Genomic DNA, 23,329 nt, shown 5'->3' on the forward strand with positions numbered 1-23,329 from the left:
AACTAAATCGCTTCTAGTAAAATTTAAAACAATAACTAAAGCTTAACCAATCAAAAAATTCCATTTCATTTTTCGTTCATCCCTGTTCAATTAATGAATTAATATTTGGAGAAAAAAAACTTCATTAACATCAAGTGTCATCCGTTACGGTTACAGTTGAACTTAAGTGGATGAATAAAAAATATTTTATTATTTATCGAAAATTTGAACAAGCTTAGGGAGAGTGTGAACTTGTTGTAGGAATTGAATAAACAGAAAAGATTTCTGATCAGCTAATTATGTAAACAGATGATTTTACAGTTCATTTTGTAATTTTCATTGCTTACACTTTTGTCTTTGAATAGAAAAAGACATTTAGATTATTTTACAAAAATAGTTTGTATCACCTAATTCGAACTAATGTCGTGTCCTAAGTTTGAAGAAAATTATACAGCACTTAAATTAATAGTTTTTTGTCCTGGTATTAATTAAAAGTAAAAGGTTACTTTGCAATTTTAAAACTTTTGTCTTTAACACTAAACATACCAGAACTTAATCTATACCTATTTCTACCACCATAACCAGTCAAATGTCCGGACTTTTTGCTTCTTGATTGAATGTATAAAATATGGATGTTAGGAAGGAAATAAACTAAAAAACTTTATTATAATTGAACAAAATTGTATATTACGCATTTTTTTCATATACAGGATGTTTCCGTTGTACATTTCCGCAAACATATTTCTTCTAATTATTATTGTTTCTATAATCCGTTATAATTATTCTTATAATTGTAAGAATATATAAGAATTATAATTCATAAAATTATTCATCTAATTAATATTATTTCTTCAAAGAACTTGTGCTGTCTTGACTGTTTCGACATTTTTCTGGGTAAAAACTAACAGTTAGTTAGAAATGAAGTAGTAAAGTTATCCAAATAAAATATAAGCTACTTACCAAAACATTTAGTTTTTGTCACTTTTTCTGACACAAAATGTCAATCTAAAATGCTAGGTACTTTCTTGAAATTTGAATTCGCAGTTATTCTGATTTGAACTAACAACGCAACAGTCTTTGAAGAAATGTGCAATTAATCGAATGCAATACGTTGAACATCGTCATTTCTGATCCGATAACCTTATAATGCAATAAATTGTTCTCTCCGTCAAATGACCGGTTGTGGTGGAAATAGGTATACGACAAGTATTGTTCGAAACAAACAAAATATTAAAAAAGAAAATAATAATAGAATGTTATCTGTATTTAATTGTTAGAAAAAGTCATGAAGTCAAATGTGCAAAAACGATAAGATGACCAGAGCATTTACCGATGCAAGAGTTCTTAAACGGTCATTTGACCATTTATGCTATGTTTAGTGTTAAAAGTAAAAGGTTTCTTTACGATTTTCAAACATTCAAATCTTTAAATGAAAACCATTGAGATTATTTCTCAAAAATAGTTTGTGTCGACTGTCGTTTATTGTGTGTGACCGAAATTGAAATAACTAATACTATTAGTTAAAAAAGTTTACTTACCCCGGAAGCATCTTTTGTTTCATCTGCATCCTTTGCTACTGTTTTATTACACTCTTTATGAATGAGTAGTCCTATTAAGAGAGACGTCCTCTGTTGCTAACCTTGTGTTTTATTTGTTTGTTTTTCTGCGTTATTTTGAGCTGTTTCTCCCTCAAAAACCTCTTCAACAGTGAAGTAAACAAAGGAAGGGGAAAAAAAGTATTTGTGATAGCGTGGAGAACACTTTTCACACTTCTGCAAAAGGCAGGGACATTTTGAAAAAAGCTAGAGAACTTTTTAATTTCGTGGTCAAATTTTTTTTTTAATTTCTGAGAAAAAGATGAATTTTTTTTTATTTACACAATTTTAAATCTTTAAGTGCAGTGAAACCTGCGTAAGTTGACCACATGCTGTGCATGGTTTTGGTGGTGAAATTCAACGTCGACAGTTGGTCAACCTATTGATCGGGAAGTTTTATTTTTATTTCATTTTATTCCTATGTCTTTATTTCTATTAAACCCAATTTTTAAATTTCAAGGTCAAAAATGTTTTGAATTTCTGAGGAAAGGATGAATTTTTATTTACATAATTTTAAATCTAAGTGTAGTTAAACATGCGTAAGTTGACCACACGTAGTGTATGGTTTTAGTGGTCAATTTGGCTTAGTTTCATTAAAAAGGTCCTCCACGAAGGCAAATTTCTTCCAACACTTGATCCAGGAGATCCCTTGTCTTCTGGAATGGATTCAGAATGACAAGGCTACGGGGTTCAAAATTCGTTGTCGTATACCGAAAATTGGGTCGGCTGTTCAGTTATAAAATAAAATAAAATTAGTGCCTATTGTTAAAATTAGTTTATCATCATTTTATCAATATTATTGTAATATCAATGATGATAAACAATAATTATTGTCGAAATTAATTAACACTAGATAAGAAAGTTATTTTGACTGCTTTTAATTTCAATTAGAAAAACAATGATGTAATGACACAATTTCTTAGAATTTTGTGACTTTTTGTACAACTTATAATTTTTTTATTGTTTACTAATAACTTGCTATATAACTGTAAATAATATAAAAAATGTTAAAAATTAATTTTAAACTAATTTATTTATGCATTTACAATCCAGTCATTTTGACTGCTTTTGGGCAATATCGGTATATACTAAGTTTCCATCTTTCTAGTGTTAATCATTATTAGTGTCAATAATCGTCCGGCGATTTTTTTATATTTCTTCTGAATAAATTAATACTATTTCTCCATTGATTTTAATTAACAGTACACTGCTTATTTTTTTTAAAAATTCAATTACAATTTATTACAATCTATTTTAATTATTTAGTTTTATAGGAGCACCTTTTTAAACTATAAACAAAATAAACCCGTGGTTTCAGATAACTTTAGGAATGCTAATTTGTTGACATAGTTCGCCTATGTTACTACGTTTACTTAAATTATTGAGTATATTAAACATAATGAATAAAAAGTAATTAAATGTTGAAAATATTAATGTACAGTAAATTACTTTTTTTTTAATGAGAGTTATAAGCGAGAAAACATCACTGTTATCTTTAAAACACATAATAAAAAAACAGAATCGTCTGCAGTCTAATTTTTATCAGTGGCTAGTTTTAAACCAATGAAAAAATTCCACTTTTCAAGTGTTTCATTGGATATCTGCAAGTGACGTCACGCATTGGTCAACCAAAGAAGTTCAACACGCGCGTGACGTCACTAGCAAGTATTCAATTAAATCTGATCCGAAAATTGATTCAGCGTGATAATAAACCCGAGCATTAAGGCTGTAACATTTAAACGCTATATTCAACCACGTGATTAGACCCAATCATGTAATTAGCTGCAAGTACCGAATTGAAATTTTTAAATGATTTTTAGGATTGGAGACTAAAATTGCCATTTTCATCCACTGTTCAAATTTCAGGATGCTAGCACAAATGAATCTGGAGTTATAACCCAAGTCAATATTCTTAATGGCCCCATCTAAACATTTTAATGGCTAAAGGCCTGGTTTTTTAGGACAGGACGCCGTCATCTGGAAATCAGCGCTAACCTCTGATTGGTCCATTTGTGAGTTTGATAGTGTACGTCATCGAACGCTCATCTTGAACTCGATGACGTATACTATCAAACTCACAAATGAACCAATCAGAGGTTAGCGCTGATTTCCAGCTGACGGCGTCCTGTCCTAAGAAACCAGGCCTTTATGTTGGTTTCAGTGCGATTCATGATGGTCCAACGTCATTTGATGATCACCATCATCCAACATTTTCCATTATGCGTTCGTGGTTTTTGATATGCCAAGAAACATCCATCATTCCATGATGGAAAATGCTACTTTTGTACTACGATGGTTAACCATCCAGAGAGGTTTGATTCTCATGGTGATAAGTGATGGTTCATGATGGTTCCAACTATACAATTTCATGGTGGTTTATTGGGAATTGTTGTTGGGTTCAGCAGGAATATACCATCAAAACAGTTTTTTTTTATGTTTGATCATTATGAATCTGTCCGAATTCCTACATTGGGGTGATGGTGGTTCATAGTCGTTCCAAGATTTGATTTCTAAAAAACTATGATGGAAATTTCTGTTGGCTCAACAGGAACAAACCATCAAAACAAGTTGCTATTCTTATGTTGGACCATCGTAAATCAGTCCGAATTCCTACAATGGCGTGATGGTTACTTATGTTGGTTATTATCAAAAACATTTAATGGTTCATGATGGAATTATGGATGGTTACCATGTAGATCATGCTGGTCCATCAATGCGAAACCACCAGAGATGGACAGACAAACGTTTTTATTGTTCATCCTCACCTTTTCTAGGTCTCGTTATCCTTCCTATGGCTTCATCATCGTCAATCGTATGAGCACAACCAATTTCATTGAATCCATCACAAGTGAGATGCAGTTTCAATTACAATCACCTTATCTCTTGTATAAAAACCGTTCAGGTTAGTTCATTTTATCTCCACCTTTTGCGTGGCCAGTGGCGTAGTTTTGGGGAACAACCTCCCCCCCCCCGAAATTATACATTACTTGATTAATGAACTATTCAGTTTGGTAAGTAAGATGTAGACATAAAATTTTTTCATTATTTCGTAATTTCGTTTATATATATAGCTGCAAACTTGCACTGCCGTTGAGAAAAAAAAAACTTCTTAGTAGTAGCATTATTATAGGAGTTAGACATATTAAATCTTCAATTTAAAGTTAAAAACAAAATTTAAATTACAACCTACCACGACATGTCAATAATTACAAAATATGTAAGTATGATTATTTGTTATTTTACTTAGCTCTTCAATGTTTATTTAGTTTAATTATTACAAAATCTTTCCAACTTTAATTGTTCATTTACTACCATTTTGTAAAATCTTTTTTGAAACTTTAAATTGAATTTTGTACATACAATACATGCATTAAAACTACGCCACTGTGCTTGGCTTCGGTTAATTATTGTTATTATTAAATTATGTACTCGTTTTCATGTTATCGTGTATATTGAAATCAGAATTTCGACCCTTTTCCAATCATCTAAATTAGGGGTTCTTTAGCAACGGAACCCTGGATTTATAAATAAAGTGTATGAAAATAGTTGTGAACTTATAAACCAATAGGAGATTGAATTTTTTTAAAATTTAATTAATAAAAGGAATGCCATTTTATGCATCGTTAATGATCCTAAAGTAGATTTTACAGTTGAATTCATAGTCCTAGATTCGAATCTAGTTTAGTGAATTTTTTAGTAACTTAAAAGCACAAAAGGAAATAATATATATATTTTTTTTTTACAAAGGCATTGTCCTTTTTATAATGTACTCACCAAATGTGTTATATGTTCATGTCTGTTCTTTTATTTGGGACCAAATAAAACCCACCCAACCCATTCACGTTTGAAGAATTAAAAATACACGTGGCTTTCCAAAAGAGTGTTCAGTTGTTTGAAAATGTGCATCATTTGGAGAAGTTTGTAATTTCTATTGGTTCTAAATCATTTGTACAGAAAAAAAAATACGGATTACTTAATTTCTGATAAGTAAGTGATAATATGTACTTGTACATTGTTTCCTTTAATTTAGTTGGTTTTGTGAGACTTTAAAACTTGGTATTTTCAACATGTAGAGTACAAATAGATCAAAACTGTAATTAAATGCTATATTTATTATTTTTTATGCGAAAAATTCCAATGTAGCAAAATAATTTTGGTTAATGTTGAAATTCGTAATATCGGTAAAGCGAAGTTTCGTTATAGCGTAGCGATTGTATGGGATTATTTTTTTTTATTTAAGGTTACTTTATTTATTTTTTTTTTTTTTAAAGAGAATGGGAAATATGAACAGATTAGTAATATCCTTCGGTCCAGTGACAAAACTTTCTTAATTTCTATGCCTGTGCTGGATTATCTGGCTAAACCACGAGAAACACCCCCACACCATTATACTGCAGGTAAAACCACCATAATAACCGGATGTCCGGATACTTTTGGCCGGATAGTGTATAAAAGCTATTACAGTTCTGACGGTTTTTATTTTTAAGAAATGGTGAAACAGTTGCCATATCTTTGCAATAAATATTTACAGAAATTATGTTTTGATTCCTTTTTATCAGCTACGGGAACTTACTTTCAAAAGTGCCCTAATAATAACATTTCTCTAACTATGTTATTTTCTGATATATATTTATAGGGGATATAATCGGTTCTTGGTTTTATGAGCACAATGATCTTCAAAGAATTTCAAAAAGAATACAAACGTAAGTTTTTTTTAATTAATAAATAAATAGTCCCAACGAAATGACGGGGATGGATTGATTAAAAACTTAATTGGCTTGAAATTAAATTATAAAGAGAGTAATAAAAGTCCAAATGTTTCAAGAGCTCCAAATTGGGTGTTCATTTTCAAGATTTGAACTCGAGCAAGTCTTGAAAATGGTTGCCTAGCGCTTTCAAATTTTATTACCCTTTTCATAGTTTTTTTTAAACCAATGAAGTTTTTAATCAACTTTTTTTCATTTTTTCTAATCCTGTTTTCCAGTAAAAATTCCACAGTTTTTGTATGTCATTAGATCAAAAATTACTCGGATGTTCGTTTTTTATTTTGCACATATTTAACATCCTAAAGAAATGTTCAAACTAATCAAGTAAAAATTTTATGAGGTAAAAAAATCATTATTTTGAGAAAACAACACAAGTGAAAATGAGTGAGTTATTGTTTCATTTCCGTGAGTGTTTGTTATCACAAGATATTATTTATTTTATGCATTCAAAAACAATCTAATAAATGTTTTTTTTTTTTTTTTTTTTAAGAATCATTCTGAAGCATCATCCACCCCCAAAACGGCAACGGCGTGCATCTGAAAGTGAGACTCAGGACATCCTCACTCTTTTGTGTGAAGCCCATGAGGAATACTTAGTAAGATTTATTCTTAAAGATTCTGTTGTAGTGTAACTACCACTACAATAATCTATTCCAATTCACTAGTATATGAGACGAAAAAGTCAGATGCCCGCTTCGCGGGCAGGCACTTTGAATTACAACATATCTAGTCTAGTCTAGTCCATTCTATCTTCAGGTACTTTTATATAGATAAAGGTTGACATTTTTGATAACTCCTCTCCCCTCATTGGTGACCTACGGAAGTGATATATACACTCCTATCTTGACAGTAATGCCCACTTCGATTTAAATGATACTTAGATGGGTGGTTCATATTGAACAGTAGACTTGTTATTTGTGAATGCCACATTGTTCTCCTCACACTTCAGTCTCGATCACAAACCCTGAAGCTTGTACACACTCGACTGCTAATAGCAACACAGGAGAGACCGCGTTCACAACCGTGAACTTAATACAGCTCTCACGACCAGCGCTTAAGATCTGGTGATCTTAATACAGCTCTCACGGTCTTTCGCAAAATGGCAATGAATCAACTAGTGATATCCATTCGTCAAATTCTATCCTAGATAAAATGTAGTGTAACTACTACAGTAATCTGGTATGTAAGACGTGTTAACTCGATCTTGAAGTATCTTTAGATAGATGAAAGTTTACATTGATGATAACTCTTCTCTATCCTAGCTAAATGTGTGGTTAAGATTTTATATATCTAAAAAAAGATTCATAGATTAATTAGGCTCTTCTCGCGGTTTAAGACATAAGACAATCAGCCTGTTCCCTGTCTTTGACTTCGCCCTTGAATTTTTTTCTCTTGAAATCCGTCTGCATTTATCTCTGTCAGATCATTCCTAGTCTTCCCCCTTTTCCTTCTGTCATCAGGAGCCCAGGTGGAAAAAAAAACACGCATTGATTTTTCTCTTGACATTCTAAGGCCATATCCCAACCTTCATATTTCCACCTTCTCTAAAAAGAAAGCACAATTTAAATTCGGAGAGAGTGATGAAAATAATCATAAGGATGAAAATTTATTATTGAACATGGGATTGAAAACAGTATTAAAAGGGTGGAGTAAAATAATGCTGGTTTTCAGTTAACACAACTGAAACTGAGGCGTGCGTTCTTGTCGCTTTAGTAAACATTATCAGGCATCTTCAAACCTCTCAAGGAATTGTTGTATGCTGTTGCCATCAGTACAATGATGTGCGGCAACTCAACTTAATCGTAACCGCGACAGTTACGATCAAGAACTTGAACTCTAACTTTTCATTCGCCAGAACAATCTAAGCTGTCTCTGTAGTATGATGCGCTGTGCTGATTTATGTTCCTCTTCTTTATACTTTAATATTTTCGATGTTAATAAATACTAAAATAATGTAAACTCTAATGATTAGTCTCCCCTGAACACTAACCAACCACCACAGTGGTGACCCGGACGTGATGTGAACACGCCTACTTAGATGGATTGTCCACATTGAACAGCTGACTTGCTACATTATCCATAATCCTTTTCATAGATTAAGGTTGACATTGTCGATAGCTACATCCCCACAGATGTTAGCTGGGTGACATTTCAAACAACTTTTGTAATAATTAATGAAATAAATCCCTTTGTAGTAAGCAAGTTTGTAGTATCCTTTGTAGTTGTTATTCCCCACCATGACCTAGAAAGTCATGAGTTTTTCCTGATTTTCCTCTTTTCAATGTTCAATGTGGTTTGCTTTAACTCCATGTTTTGCGATAAGTTTCATTCTAATGGATTCCTCATATCACTTTCTCAGAATTTGTGAATCGAATTTTGGGACACCCTGTGTATAATTTTTTATTTTTTTTTAAATGAATTTCAAGAATTTTCAACTTAGAATTAAGTCTATTTAAATTTTATCTCTTATAAAGATGGTAAAAAAAATTAAATACAGAATAATAGCTCTCTGTAAAATGAATTTTGTTCACATAAACTAGAGGCTCGATTCGATTGTACTTGAATACAATCGAATCGAATTGCACTTGAAACAATTATAGTAGGATTCGATTGTACTTGAATGGTTGCTGAAAATTGTTTCTTGATGTATATTTTTCCAGAACAAGGAAAAGTCTCTTGGAATCTCTTCCCTCAATAACTTGAATACAAGTGAAAAAAGAATTATTTTTGAAAAGTCATCACTTGAAATGGAGAGCCAAAGATCTTCTGGATCCAAATGTGTTCCTTCAGACTCTTTTCTCAAAATGAGGGAAGAAAGTTTAAAGTCTTCAAGTGAGGATACTTGTGATATGTTACCTGCTCAAAAGGTATTTGTCAATTTACTACAACTATACGGTAAAATAAATTAGAATATCATTGTACAACAAACTAAGGTTTGTGATTTTTCTTTATTTAAGAAATAAAAAAAAATCTGATTTGTTTGATATTAGATATTAGTTTTTTCCCCTCCTTTAAATTGGATTTTTTTCAAGTTTTACCCATTGGCAAAATGGGTCTTGTTTTGGATTTGATGGCGTCCACACACTTTTCAACTGTGTTCAAGAGTAAACAGCGCGCATGCGTTGCTATGGCGACCGCTGCTGTTTTTCTTTTTATTTTCACCAGCAGGCATTTTTAATGTATTTACATAATAATAATTTAAAGTATTTTTATGTTCTTTTAACTAACTAACGTATAATGACTGGCTTGACGGTGATTTTAAAATAAATGCTGAAGAAGGAAAAGTATTTTGTGACGTCTTGAAACACGTGCATAAGGCAGGATTTGAAAACCAATCAGACGACACACATCAATGGAGACAGTTTTTGCAATCCATGATGGTTTGAAATGTTGTGGCGTTTAACGGAGTCAATCCAGAAAGAAAAAGCATTTAACCAATGGATCGTAATAAGACGATCACAAATTTTTTGTTGATTTTTTTTTTTTTTTTTTAAATTTGATATCTTATATCAATTTTAAAATAAATATTTATTTTTTTAGTTATATAATCATTAAGTAAATTAACTGAACTATTCGTTTTTTTTTCTCTTTAAATTGGATTTCTTCCATTTTTTAAAAATTTGATATCTTATATCAATTTCAAAATAAAGATTTATTTTTTTAATTATGTAATAATTAAGTTAATTAACTGAAACTGTAGCTGAATTAATGATTTTAAATAGTTAATAATACATTATTATTTTATTATATATAGCTTGTTTTTAAAAATGATTTTTTTTTAAGTTAAAAACTATAGTTGATTTAATTTTTTTAAAGTGTTTTTTAACAGAAAAAGTTTTTATTTTTATTTTCAAATTTGAATAATTTTTAATCCTTTCTTAGGTTATTTATTTTAGCAATGCTCTGTTATTGGGAATGAGATTGATTTGTTAAAAAAAAAATCATTTAGATTATTAACTAAAATTAATTTGATTTTCAAAACTATTTTTCGGTGGAAAAGTGGGTAGGGTTTTCAAAATTTTACCTACTGTAAAGAAACTATGATATGAGATTTTGAACCTATAAATAACTGAATTTATAAATTGTGTGTTTAAAACTACAAATGAACTCGAGGAGAAGTATTCAAATGGACCAGGGCCATTTTAAAATCAGGGCCCCCACGCACAGAAATGTTTTAGGCCCCCATAGCATATTATACCGTTTAAATCCACTTGGCAAAATCGCAGCGATATTGTGACAACGTTACAGAGTTCTTGCAGAAAGATTTTTCTTTTGAAAAGTAATGAAAAAAAAAATTTGCTTTTCTTTTCTACAGAAATTAACTTGTAATATTTGAATCATGCATTTAGATAATCACTTTGTGATGTTCTCAATTTACGCCGATATTATCGTAAATCGATTTAATGTTTCGATTGTATTTTCGGCAGTTATTGATAGTGATTTTCACGTGGATTATAAATATCCCGATATATTTCAAACAATATGGATGCATTTAAGTATTTACTTTTTAAGACAATAATTCTATCGAATTTTTGGCAGTTATTGCTATTGATTTGTCCATAGTTTTTAAAGCATCCTATAATTTTTTATACGTTATTTATTGCAACAACCTAATCTCGAAATGAAACACGCATTTGAGGAGTCCGATTCGCGTGATTTCCTCGTCCATGTTTTTTTCGGCAATCACTACTACCGATGTCGTGATTTTTAATTTTTTTTTATTGTGATGATTATTAACAAAATGAGAAAAAGGAAATAATTTGTGCATTCCCCCCACCCTCATCAAAATGCGAGAATATCACCCATAATATTAGAATAAAAAGTTATTATATGTGCAATTAAAAAAAAAATTATATATTTTTTTTCGTAAAGCAGCACTTTTGTTACTTTAAATTAGTAAACCAAATTTTTGTTAATATTAAAAGTATCTTGCCGAAAGATATTAGACCTAGAGAATTTAGTTGCAGATAGCTCGAAAAAATTCTGCTACAGGGGTTTAAATGCGATCTAAGAAACTTCACATGCATAGAATAAAGCATTTTTAAGATATGCAATAATTTGAACAAACTTTTTATTCCCCCAAAAACTCTTAAGTCCATACAATAGTGCATTTTTAAACTATGCATAATTTTTTTAATAAAAAAAAATTAGATGCTAACCAATTGCAATCCTCAAATAATAAAATGATTTTCAAAACTAATGAGTTAATTATAAATATTAAATTAAGAAAACTTAAGGGTATAACAAATAAGAAAAATTTAAAAGGTATGAATTATGTCGTCACACTATTAAAGTCAGTTATTAAAACATCTTTCAATGCACATCAGACGTAAGCAGTTTAAAAGTTGCTGTCCCATATGTAATTTTAAACTCTTTCAATTATTACTTTATTTAACTAATTTTAAATACTAAACGCAGTTGCTGGTGGCCAAGCATATCTAGAGAAATTAGTTGAGTACCTAAAAACTACATTTTAATGTAGAAAAATAGATTTCGGCTGACTTTTTAAGTATTCATGGTGATAAACTGTTCAAACTATTGGTGTTTGCATTATAATCAATCATTATTTATAGAAAACATTATAAAATGCAATGTTGCTTATTCTTAGTTTTTTTTAATACAATACAACATATAAAAAGTAAGATTCTCAAGGACCCCTGATTGCTTGGGGTCACCGGGTGTGCTCCCAGCACGCCCAGGTGTGCCTATATGTAAGGACAGTACTGAAATGGAGTCAAGTGGAAATAGCTTCCCAATGATAACTGCTCCATGTCAACTTTTATTGTTACCTTACATCTATGTAAACAATCATAGTTAATTTTTTCCTATTTTCTGAAGTTATCAGCATAGGGCTGCACAAATCATTAGTGGGAATTGGCTAACCTTCAACATTTGAAAATTAATAAAGTTGGTGGGTGGGAAGTATACTTCCCACTGCCTTATAAAGGGTTAAAATAAATTTTTTTTTATTACTACATATAGATGTAACTGAGCAACTATATTATTTAAAAAATATTCATTATGCATGGCTTTTATTATAGTTTTAGAATAGTTGATACATACCAAATTTTTATCTTTTAAAGTAATATAATTCTTTCTTCTGAAGGACATCTATCTTTCTGAAGTAAACGAAGAAACTTCACAATCACCATTATTAGGTAATTTATTTTGCAGTTTTATTTCCAAATTAAAATAAAAGTAGTACCTCTTTTAAAGAAACACTCTCTATTTTAAGGATAATTCTGTTGGTCTTTGCCTCTTAATGAAAGATATTATTATATGTGTGCTCTTTTATGTTATTTAGCTTGCAATTAATTCTTTCTTTATTTGGATAGTTATGAGAGTCTTTAGTTTACTGACCCTGCCTTAAGTTCACTAAAAACAATTTTCACTGTGTTTTAGTATATTGTTGAAGACAGTGATTGCAATACCCACAAAATTTGCTTGATAAATTATTGACTAATCTAACATATAGAGTCTCTCTACTACTTATAGGAATTGTTTTAACGGAATGTTAACAAACATTCAAAATACTCTTCATATATCAAAGTGATTGTTTCCCCATATTGAATTTTTTATTCGTCAGTTTTGGATTAATTAAGATCGAACCTTCTCAGCCGTTAAAGCAAAGCTTAAACTGTATAAAACACTCATACTTTCTGTACTGCTTTATGGAAGCGAAACTTTGACCCTAAATTCAGATATACAGCGGTCACTGGACACCTTTGAAAGAAAGATCCTCAGAGCCATTTTTGGGAGCATTCAAGAAAGGGAATGCTGGCGAACCAGATGTAACTTCGAGTTCTACCGACTCTATAAGCAGCCCCAAATTACATAAATAATCCATAGTAATAGGCTGAGATGACTGGGCCATCTATGAGAAGAACCACAACGGGCCACGTCCCAGAGGTAGACCCCTATTAGATGGCTCAATGACATCGAAAATGACCTGAACACCCTAAAGATTAGAAATTAGAAGGGAGTTGCCATGGACAGGAGGCGCTGGCGTTTGTCAGCTGTTGAGGCAGCCAAGACCTGCAAGGGGCTGTTGCGCTGCCAAAGAAGATCTTTTTTATTTTTGAAGAGACTTGCAATTAAAAGTTGATCTTTCTGTGCAATGAATTTGCTCTCTCCTATATATGTTTCCTTTTGGAACCACTTGCAATACTCTTTTCAAGAAAATGACACATTTAAAATATTTCTGTGTATTAACTTCATTTTTAATTAAAATTTAAAATCTTGGAACGTATCATGTAGATTAAAAAAATTGTAACTATTTGTAATTTAAATAACTGTAAAAAGGAAATAAGAGTCCACTATAAGTGTATGAAATGACATTAGTTAAACAGTAATTTGAATAATTCTCTAAATTAGTCTACTACAACAGTTTGCTCACAATATTCAGAGTTCATTATGGCAGGTTTAGACTATTTTACTTAAATTATTAAAATCTTATCTTATGAACATAAATGCAGTGATAAAAATTAATTGTACTTTCTGAAAATTATTTATATATTCGTTTTTAAAATTAAAATGATTGCTAAAAATCAAAATAAATAAATTATGGTTTTGTGCTAAGTTCCATATTTGCATTATATACTTCAATAAATGTGAGATTGTTTTATTTTTTATTAACTGTTATTTTTAATTTTAGAATGTCCAAATTGGCAAGATGTTATGAATGGAAATTTTGATATTCATTTACCAAGTATTAAAGAAGCAATACAATCACATATTGAAGTAAATATACTTATTAACATGCAAGGTGCATACACAGTAAAGTGTACAGGTCTTATAACATGTCTTATATACATGTCAGTATAACATGTCTTAATGTTTAAAATCGAACTAAAAAAACTTCACATACATAAAGCATTTTTAAGATATGCAATAATTTTAACAAACTTAAACTCATTTTATTACCCCCAAAAACTTGATGCACATAAAATAAAGCATTTTTAAATGTGTGGTCCTAAATTAAAATAGGAACTTTTAATTTAGATCCCCTATATGCATATTTAAAAAAAAATTAAGATACTAATCAAGATACAATCAATAAAGAATAAAATACTTTTCAAAACCAAGACGCTAATTAAATACTATTAAAAAGTCAGTTATTTTTCTATGCACACCAGACATAACCAGTTAAAAAGTTGCTCTCCCATAGTTGCTCTTTAATTCTAAACTCTTTCAATTATTACTTTATTTAACTAATTATAAATACTAAACGCAGTTGCTGGTGGTCAAGCATATCTAGAGAAATTAGTTGAGTACCTAAAAACTACATTTTAACGTAGAAAAATAGATTTCGGCTGACTTTTCAAGTACTCCTAGTCATAAACTGTTCAAACTATTGGTGTTTGCATTATAATCAATCACTTTTTGTAGACGAAAATGCACACTTTTTACACGAGAATATATTTATTTTAAAAATTATATAATGCAATGTTGTTTACTCTTAGTTTTTTTTAATACAATTTATAAAAAATAAGATTCTTAAGGGTCCCTTGAGTGCTTGAGGCCCCCAAGGCACTGCCCGTGTGCCCATGCGTAAAGACAGTACTGAAGTGAAGTAGTTAAAGCAACATAGCATATGACGCAGCTTCAGATCGATTGGTACCAGCCTGTTTGGGAAAGTAAAGGCGGCTTGTGGGCAATGTTGTTTTTTTTTGCTTTGATCATGTTATTGGTCACGACTTCGTCACTTTATGACAGATTATATGGTGCTCTAAACACTATTTTATGCACACTCAGAATTTAAAATAAATCTATTATTATTAATTTGGTTCATTTAATTCTAGCAATCAAACAATTAAGTAATTAAAGAATTAAATTTAAATTAAAGAAATTTCTTTTTAAAATCATCTCTAAAATTGTTCTAAATAAAAATTATGACAATGAAGTGAAAACACCTCAAAGAATAAAAAGTAAAGAAACTCTTTTCTGTTACTTGATTACAGTGCTTTACTGTGTATGAATTAATTCATTTTCGTATAAGATTGAAATTTAACTTAAATAACAGTAAGTTTTTTATGTATAATTTTTTATTACATTTACATTCATTCGCTTCATTTTTAAATTTATTCTAATTCCATTACATTTTTAAATTTATTCTAATTCCACTACATTTATAATGGATTAAGCTGAATTTTTGTAATAATAATAATAAATTCCATAATTGCCATAAATTCTGATGTCAGCAATTATGCCGAAAGTATTATTCTATTTTTATCAAAAATTATTTTAAAAAAATTAAAATTTTTCTTTAAATATTTATTTTGAATACCTGTTCTAAAAATACACTTAAGGTTGTGGATTACAGAAATTCATGTCTCTATAAAATATGTCTATTTTACAAATATATATTTCTTTGTTCAGTGCGCAAAAAAAAATTGAATTATTTGTGCATATAGCATGCAATTTTAATATTTTGAAGAATAGACATCATACATGCTAAGCATGGGTACCAGTTAACACGATCTAGCATTGTTTACCAAAATTTTCAGAAACTTGTAGCTCTCTGATTTCAAAATGTATGGTTCCATAATAATGGCTCTTATGATAAATCAATAATTTGATTTTTTTTTTGTCATTTTGTTAATTTATTTTTTCACAGCAAACAAAATAAAAAATAATAAACCATTCATTTTTTCATGAAGCTATTTAGAAGTCTACTTTTTTTTTTTTTTGCTTCATCATTATTTATTTCTTGACCCATCTCTGTAATTTAAAAAAAAATAATAATCTGAACTTTGGTAAACATTTCAAAATGTTAGGGGAAAATGAGAGCTCAAACAAATTTAGATACAATAAATTTCGTTTAAGCAAGCAGGTGCAGAAGTTCAATCAATCCCATTCTTTTCGTGCGGTGAGACATCATTACTAGATCAGTTTGCAATAATTATGAAAAATAGAAACATTTTCATTAAAATGTAATATTTTTATAAAATTAACTAGAAAATATTTGTATAAAATTAACATTTTCAAGGAAAAAAGGACATTTTAATTTAAAGAACAAATGGAAAAGAGATATTAATTTAGTCTCATGATTTTTCTAAAGAGTGGCACCCATGATGCTAAGTAATTAAAGATGACATTTTAATTTACGTATCCTGATAAAAAATTTTATTTTTGAATAATTTTTTTTTTTTTACCCTCAAAATATGGGTAGAGAGTCCATAAAATATGGAACACTAAACTAAATTATCAACTTGTTCAGCACAAAGTGTAAAATTTAGTATTTTTGCTTAATCCATTTCAAATTAATAATTTTTATTTATAATCTTTAATTCTTATTATCAATTTTTAAATTATACTAATTCTAATTATTTATTATCTATATAATTTTAATTAATAAATATTTTAATTCTTATTACTAATTCTTTAAATTAATAATTTTTATTTATGATCTTTTACAGGGGAATACGGAATTCATTTTCAAGATTCATGAAGCTTACGTGTCTAGTCTGAAAACATATTTTACATCATAAAGATTATTTACTTCTTTTTATTTTAGATGTGATATTTACCTGATATTGTGTGATATTATCCTACAATAATTGAAGAGACACTTTCAGTTTTTGAAATTATTTTAAATTTTTTAGGAAATACTTATATTTTATTACTTTAGAAGTCATGTGATTTCTCGTGCACATCAATAAAGTTTAAATCTTTCAGATATTTGAGAAACTACAGTAAATTAAAAAAAAAAAAAAAAAAAGTAAATATAGCAATAAACTTGTAACGATTACTTTGGTCATGCAATAATTGCATAAAACTTTGTAAGCCTAGTTTAAGTATTTCTTGAACTATAGGCATTTTTTTTTTTGTTGCTATAACTCTAAAAATATTCAATAAAATTAAACAAAACTTTTAGAGGGCTTTTAATAGCAAAATTTTATTTTATTATTTGAAAATTTTTATTGTGCTTGATATGAGCATTTAAAGTAGTTATTTCATACTGGCAGAAAAATTAAAAAAACTTTTTTTCATAATTTTGCAAGGAATCGTATTTGAATGTTAAAAAAGTCAGATGTGAATATCTTGAAAATTAAAAAAGTTCTTAGTCGTTTTTGGACCTTTTTAAAGAAAGATCTAAATAAAAATGGGTTTTTCAGAATTTTCATTTTGTACTATTAAACAAAATTTATTAAAAATGACTCAGATAATATAGGGGTTCATCCCTCATAAAAGTAAGTTTTTTCTTATACAATCACATTCTGGTACTTAGGCAATTATTATATCATTTGTTATTAAATTTTGTCTCATTATACAAAATTAAATTTGTGAAAAAACCTTAACCATTTAGAGCTTTAAAAATAGTAAAAAACTACTTAAAAATTTGCAAAATATTCAAATAAAATTCCCTTCATTAGTTACCAAATATGATCACTGCAAAATTATGAATTGTTTTTTGTGCATGTTTTCTTGCATACACAGCTTGAAAGAACTACTTTAAATGTTCAAATCTTGTGCAGTTTTAATGAATTTTTCTTTTTTCAAATTATAAATTTGTTATTTATGAAAATTGTTCCAAAAATATTTTTAACTTTATTGAATATTATAGTATAGCAAAACATTGTAAGATAAAAAAAAAAAATTGTATAAAAATGTCTTTATCTCCATAAATATCCAAGCTAGGCTTACAAAATTTTATGCAATTATTGCATTTATATGCAATAATTGCATAAAATTTTGACACAAGATGTGAGCAATTGCTTCTAACTATGAAGGAAATCGATTCCAACTGTTTTAATTCACACATTTTACTTAGTCTACCTATTAACAAGAAGATTCAGTTGAAACAGTTCAGCTTCATGGTTCACAACCGTCTTACTTGTATCAGTTAATTTGGTTAATAATAACCAAATTAACTGATACAAGTAAGACGTTTATGAACCTAAACTGGTTCAACTGAACCTTCTTGTTAACAGGTAGGCTAAGTAAAATGTGTGAATTTAAACAGTTGAAAGCTATCTTCTACAGATATAAGTTAGAAAAAGTTTTAAAAAAAAAATCATTTCTTAATACAGTTGAATCTCGTTTTAGTGAATTCCAGAGACCAAAGGATTTGCTACAAAATTATAAAGGTTCATTTTCATGATATTACGAATTTTAACATTAACTAAAATTATTTTATTACTTTGGAGTTTTTCGCATAACAAAAATAAATTATTTTTAATTTTGATACATTAGTGCTCCTCATTTACATGGTGCATAGAGTTTTTAAAAAGTGCTTATTTTCGATTTTGGTTTTTAAAAGCCTTTAAAGGTGCTTTTAAAAAGTGCTTAATTTTCCATTTTCGAAAATTATATTTTTTTCTTTACCATGTCGATTTTCGCCACGTGTTATGCAATAGTGTGCTTCTCACATTGTTCTATGCAACGGTTTCACAATTCATTTAACTACAATCTATTTCAGCGTACGATCGGTCCGTAGCGTATGAAAGCGCCAATCATTTTACATGTATGGTGAAATACTTAAGAGTCCGCATATGCGTCTACTTAGCTGGGTTCTGTGAGATTATTGCTCTCTCATGTGTAACTCTGCTGCATTTTTCAAGATATTCTCAATTTCAGGCTTCATTTTTAACCCTCTGATATCGAACCGAAAAATCTCTCAAGCATTTTAAAGGGTTAATATAATAAAAAAAAAAGAGTTATTCGTCAGAAACTAATTATTTTATCATGATCATGTAAAGTTTTTGAAAATTATTTTGCATTTTTTTAATGTATATAGTGCTTAAAAAGTAGTTATTTTTTGGTGAAAGATTTGGCTACGCACCCTGATTAAGAAAAATATCAATGTAATGTTGAAAAAGCTCACAAAAACTATTGAATTAAAATAAATAATGAATTTGCTAAAACTTACTTGTTAGACAAATACTTAATTTCTTTTTTTGTACACAGGACTTAGAACCAGTTGAAATGGCTGACTTTCCCAAATAATGTACATGTTCAAATAAAGTATCTAAATTTTTTTTCTTGATAAATATCTCTTTACAGATTTCGAACTGGTTGTAAAGTTATAGATTCAGAAATGATTTTTTTTCACGCTCTTCGTCATTTATGATATTTTTCTTGTATCACCCTAACAATATCTTGGTCTGTCAGTGCTTCACATGTGCTAGCATCATCCTTTTCAGTAACAAAATCTTTAAAACATCCTTTGGTTACAGACATAAAGATGTTTAAATTCTGAGATCATGGTTATACTTTTAAAGAAAGGTAAAAGCCTCTTGATAAAGGATTAATGCTTATTTTTGCCTTCATTAGATCTGATAATCTATCTCGAACATCGGTACTTTTAATAGATTGTTACAATGAAAATTTAATTGGGGATTTGAAAAATATTTGATACTTTGAAATTTTCAGTTTTTGCTAAAATGGGATTTGACTGTACAAATGGCAATGGCTAAATATTGTCTATGCGTGTATATGGCCTTCTGTTGTATTGCTCAATATTTTAAGAATTAATAAAAAATGTTTAAATGTTCAAGTTTTTCTTTTTTAAAATTAAAGCTAATGAAGTGTCATTTATTCACAAGAAAACAGAACTACTTTTGACACATTCGTGGTACCAAGTCTCCCCCCTATCATATTAGAAGATTTAAAGGATTTTTTTCTCTTTTTCATGCTGGCAGCTATGCTTTTGTAAAATTGAGGTGTGTAGGTTCAATCATGCAGCTATACTTCTGCAAGTCATAAGAACTCATAAATTTGATAAAGCTTTCGTAAACTACATAAAACTAAAATCACTAAATGATAGGAAAGGGAACAGCATTATAAAAATAGCTGTTTAAACACAACAATATATGTTGGTAGAAGAGAAGTGCACAAAATCAAAGTTCCTTAACCACTTCCCCGATTTTCCCGAGTTAACTCGGGTATGTATATACAGTAAATATATATTACCCTGCCTGAGTAAACTCGGGCATTGCAGAATTCGTTAATACGTTTTGTTTTATCACGTTTTTACGTGGTCGGAAGCAAAGCAAAAAATAATGATGATCTGCTGTGATTGGAAGTTTGCCAATTTTTGTTTGGGAGTTTTGCTGTTTGAGGGACCGCAGACGTGTTTTATGCAAATGTATATATACCATTGTTGCTGAATTTATTTAGAAAAAAAAAGAAAGGAGTAAAAAAAATGGCGTTTTAGATCGAAAGTAATGCAGATGATTTTTCAGATGATGAAGATGTGAACATATACAAAGACTAAAATTTAACTTTTTTTCATTCGCCCGAGATAATTTGGGATAGTAAACTGATGGTAAATTAAATCTTTTTTACACATAAAATTAAAATTTCAACTTAGAACTTGTGTATTATGTTTTGTTTTAGTTCCTTGTATTTATTAATGAAATAAAACAATATGATTTTTTGTATTTTTTTAAAAAAATTGGTAAGCAAAGCGGTTAACTACAATCTTGACGTTCTATATATTTGGATATTAAAGAACAAAGGATGTAAATATCTTTCCTTATTAATAATGCATTTTAATAACTGGGATAAATCATGCTTCTAACTATATATTAAACTGTAGAAATTGTTATAGTGTCATCAATTTATTTTGTATTTATTCACCCAAAATTGCATACTGTAGGAAGCACCTTTCCTTACAGTTTATGAGATTAATTTCTTTGCATGTTATCGTAATAATCTTTTATTAACTAAAACAATTAAAAATGTACATTTTAGACTAAATCTGTTAATTTAAACTTTTGTCCCTGAGGAAATGGTACAACATGAAAAAACCTCTTGTATATAACTGGAGCCACTTTGTTCGAATAATATTTTTGTGCATGCAGAGTCTCCGAGATAGGATTAATTTCTTCACACGTCATCATAACTCTACCTTCTGTCATTGCATATAGGTTGTTTTTCTCATCAATACCCACCTGGAAATAACCAACAATTAGAATGATGTTGAAATTGTTTAATAATAATAAAAAACAATGTATATCTAAGTAACAATCACCAACTTGGGGAGATTTCAAAAAGTTGCCAGGGGATTCTAGGATTGTATCATCAGTAGAATTATAACTTTCAGATGCGTTTTTATGTATTCTATTTAGGGGAATTTTTGTATTTTGTTATACAATTTTATGCTGAGCGGTATCAAAAATGTAGTATAGGGAAAATGATTTGATATATATCAACAGTGTTTTTGTTTTATTAATATTTTAAATTTGTAGTGTATCTACTACTACAAAAATATAATTTCAATTCACTAGTATATAAGACATGTTAACTCAATTCTATGTTGGAGTACCTTTTTATAAATGAAGGTTGACATTGTCGATATCAACTCTCCCCACATTAGTGACCTTCGGACGTGATGTTAACATGCCTATCTTGACAGAAACTCCCACTTTGAAATTAACATGCCTGTCTTAACAATAACGCCCACTTTGATTTAAACATGCCTACTTTGATGGATGGTTCACATTGAACAATTGACTTGTGACTGCGACAGTGTCCTCCTCACACTGTTGCCTCTTAGTCTCAGTCACGCACAACGTATACACTTGACTGCTAAAGGCAACACAGGAGCGACCACGACCGTGAACTTAATACAGCACTCAAAAAGTATGGTGATCTTAATACAGCTCTCCCGGCTTCTCACGAAACTGTAATGAACCAACTAGTGGTATTGGTTCATCGCATTCTATCACAGATAAAATTCTGGTGGGAGAGTACAGTAGTGTATCTAAAACTACAAAAATATAGTTCAAATTCACTAGTATAGAAGACATGTTACCTCGATTCTATGTAGGGGTACCTTTTCATACATGAAGGTTGATATCTTCTCTCCCCACAAATTCTATCTGCATTGATGTTTTTTTAAGGTTAAGTGCTACTGCCCGGCATACGTTTGTTCGGTGTACTATTAGCAGTGTACATGACATAACTGTCATCTGGGGGTTAAGATTCCAATTCTGTCAGCGCTATGTTTTGGTAAAAAATGGGCGCATACTGGTGACTGAACTGTTGCCTAGTAACTAATATTTGGTATAAGTCTGCGCTATTTTTCCTTCTATGATCTGTGGCAGAATTATCACCAAATCTTGGCAACTTTCGGACAGAGAAACTAAAAAAACACAGAAAGTGAACAACTCGAAAGGTATAACTCATAAACACCTCCAGGCAAACATCTTCATTTTTTTAAACAAAAATTTGTAAGTTTAAAATCTATTTGGCACCTTGGCGATTGTAGTTGGCGCTATAGATCACGATACGAAAAGGCACCTATACAGAAATATCAGAACCTTTATTTCGAAAAAATAAGGAGTCATAGCTTACATTTAATCCAGGATGGAAGTTTAGAAAGAATTGTTTTACAATTTTTTCACCACGCCTTACACAATTTCCATCTAATCTTTTAACACCAGGAGGTTTACGCTTCTGACGACGGTTTTGGGTTACACCTTTGGCAATACCTCGCTCAAAAGATAAAAAAGGAGAACCTACAAATAGAAGTATTTCGTAAACTCGCATGAAATAAAGATTTGCATCATAGTTGGAACAAAATATAAGTAACAAACCTGTTTTTAATAAGTTGGAGAGCGAAAATAATGGCATAGAGAAAAAACTATTTTTTAATTGAGAAAAATTCATCACTCAAGTCAAAAATTGTTAATAACTTTGGCTAAGAAAATTTGATCTTTATATTTATTGAGTATTGCAAAGTGCGGTGAGCCCACTTCAGCTACTTATTTCTGCCTGAGCTAATTTTACATTTCTGATCAGAAAAATGCATTAAAACGGAAGCGAGCAATTAGTACTGAAAGCGATATCGCTGAATTTCATAGAAAATAGGAACGCAAGAAAAGAATGAATAATACTTTATCTTTAGTCAACTTTTAAGGAAAGGTAACCATTTTAATGCTGAAAAAGATAAAGTATTAATGACATCTTTTTCCGAGATTCCTCTTTTCTATAAAATTAAGGACTATAGAAATTTAGCTTTTTGTCGAGTAGAAACAAACA

General features: G+C 29.7%; 3 protein-coding genes across 4 annotated transcripts in view; 1 reads left to right on the plus strand and 2 right to left on the minus strand.

Moving 5' to 3' along the window:
- Nucleotides 1-1,644, minus strand: part of LOC107449579 (muscle calcium channel subunit alpha-1) — a 201,325-nt gene extending 199,681 nt beyond the window's left edge. Inside the window, exon 1 of the mRNA XM_087164834.1 lies at nt 1,518-1,644. The gene's annotated coding sequence lies outside the window, so the exon portion shown is untranslated. The remainder of the gene's footprint in view (nt 1-1,517) is intronic.
- The window catches only part of LOC107449592 (uncharacterized), a 28,643-nt gene extending 11,623 nt beyond the window's left edge, over nt 1-17,020 (plus strand). The window contains exons 3-9 of one of the 2 annotated variants that reach the window (XM_043047689.3): nt 4,349-4,476; nt 6,211-6,277; nt 6,831-6,936; nt 9,001-9,207; nt 12,447-12,498; nt 13,995-14,080; nt 16,759-17,020. In XM_043047689.3, the coding sequence (XP_042903623.2) occupies nt 4,349-4,476; nt 6,211-6,277; nt 6,831-6,936; nt 9,001-9,207; nt 12,447-12,498; nt 13,995-14,080; nt 16,759-16,830 (718 nt within the window). In that variant the 3' untranslated portion in view covers nt 16,831-17,020. The remainder of the gene's footprint in view (nt 1-4,348; nt 4,477-6,210; nt 6,278-6,830; nt 6,937-9,000; nt 9,208-12,446; nt 12,499-13,994; nt 14,081-16,758) is intronic. The other variant, XM_071185723.2, reaches the window with a different exon arrangement.
- Nucleotides 17,021-20,986: 3,966 nt separating this feature from the next.
- mRpL27 (mitochondrial ribosomal protein L27) lies at nt 20,987-23,058 on the minus strand. The gene is made up of 3 exons (XM_016065138.4): nt 22,885-23,058; nt 22,643-22,806; nt 20,987-21,237 (listed from the first exon to the last, which is right to left on the minus strand). The coding sequence occupies exons 1-3, from the start codon at nt 22,955-22,957 to the stop codon at nt 21,034-21,036; spliced, it is 441 nt and encodes a 146-aa protein (XP_015920624.1). The 5' UTR covers nt 22,958-23,058; the 3' UTR covers nt 20,987-21,033.
- Nucleotides 23,059-23,329: the final 271 nt, after the last annotated feature.

This window comes from Parasteatoda tepidariorum, chromosome 5, assembly GCF_982258835.1.
Source record: "Parasteatoda tepidariorum strain Cologne lab strain chromosome 5, Ptep-v5.0, whole genome shotgun sequence".
In the NCBI taxonomy this organism is placed as follows: Eukaryota; Metazoa; Arthropoda; class Arachnida; order Araneae; family Theridiidae; genus Parasteatoda; species Parasteatoda tepidariorum.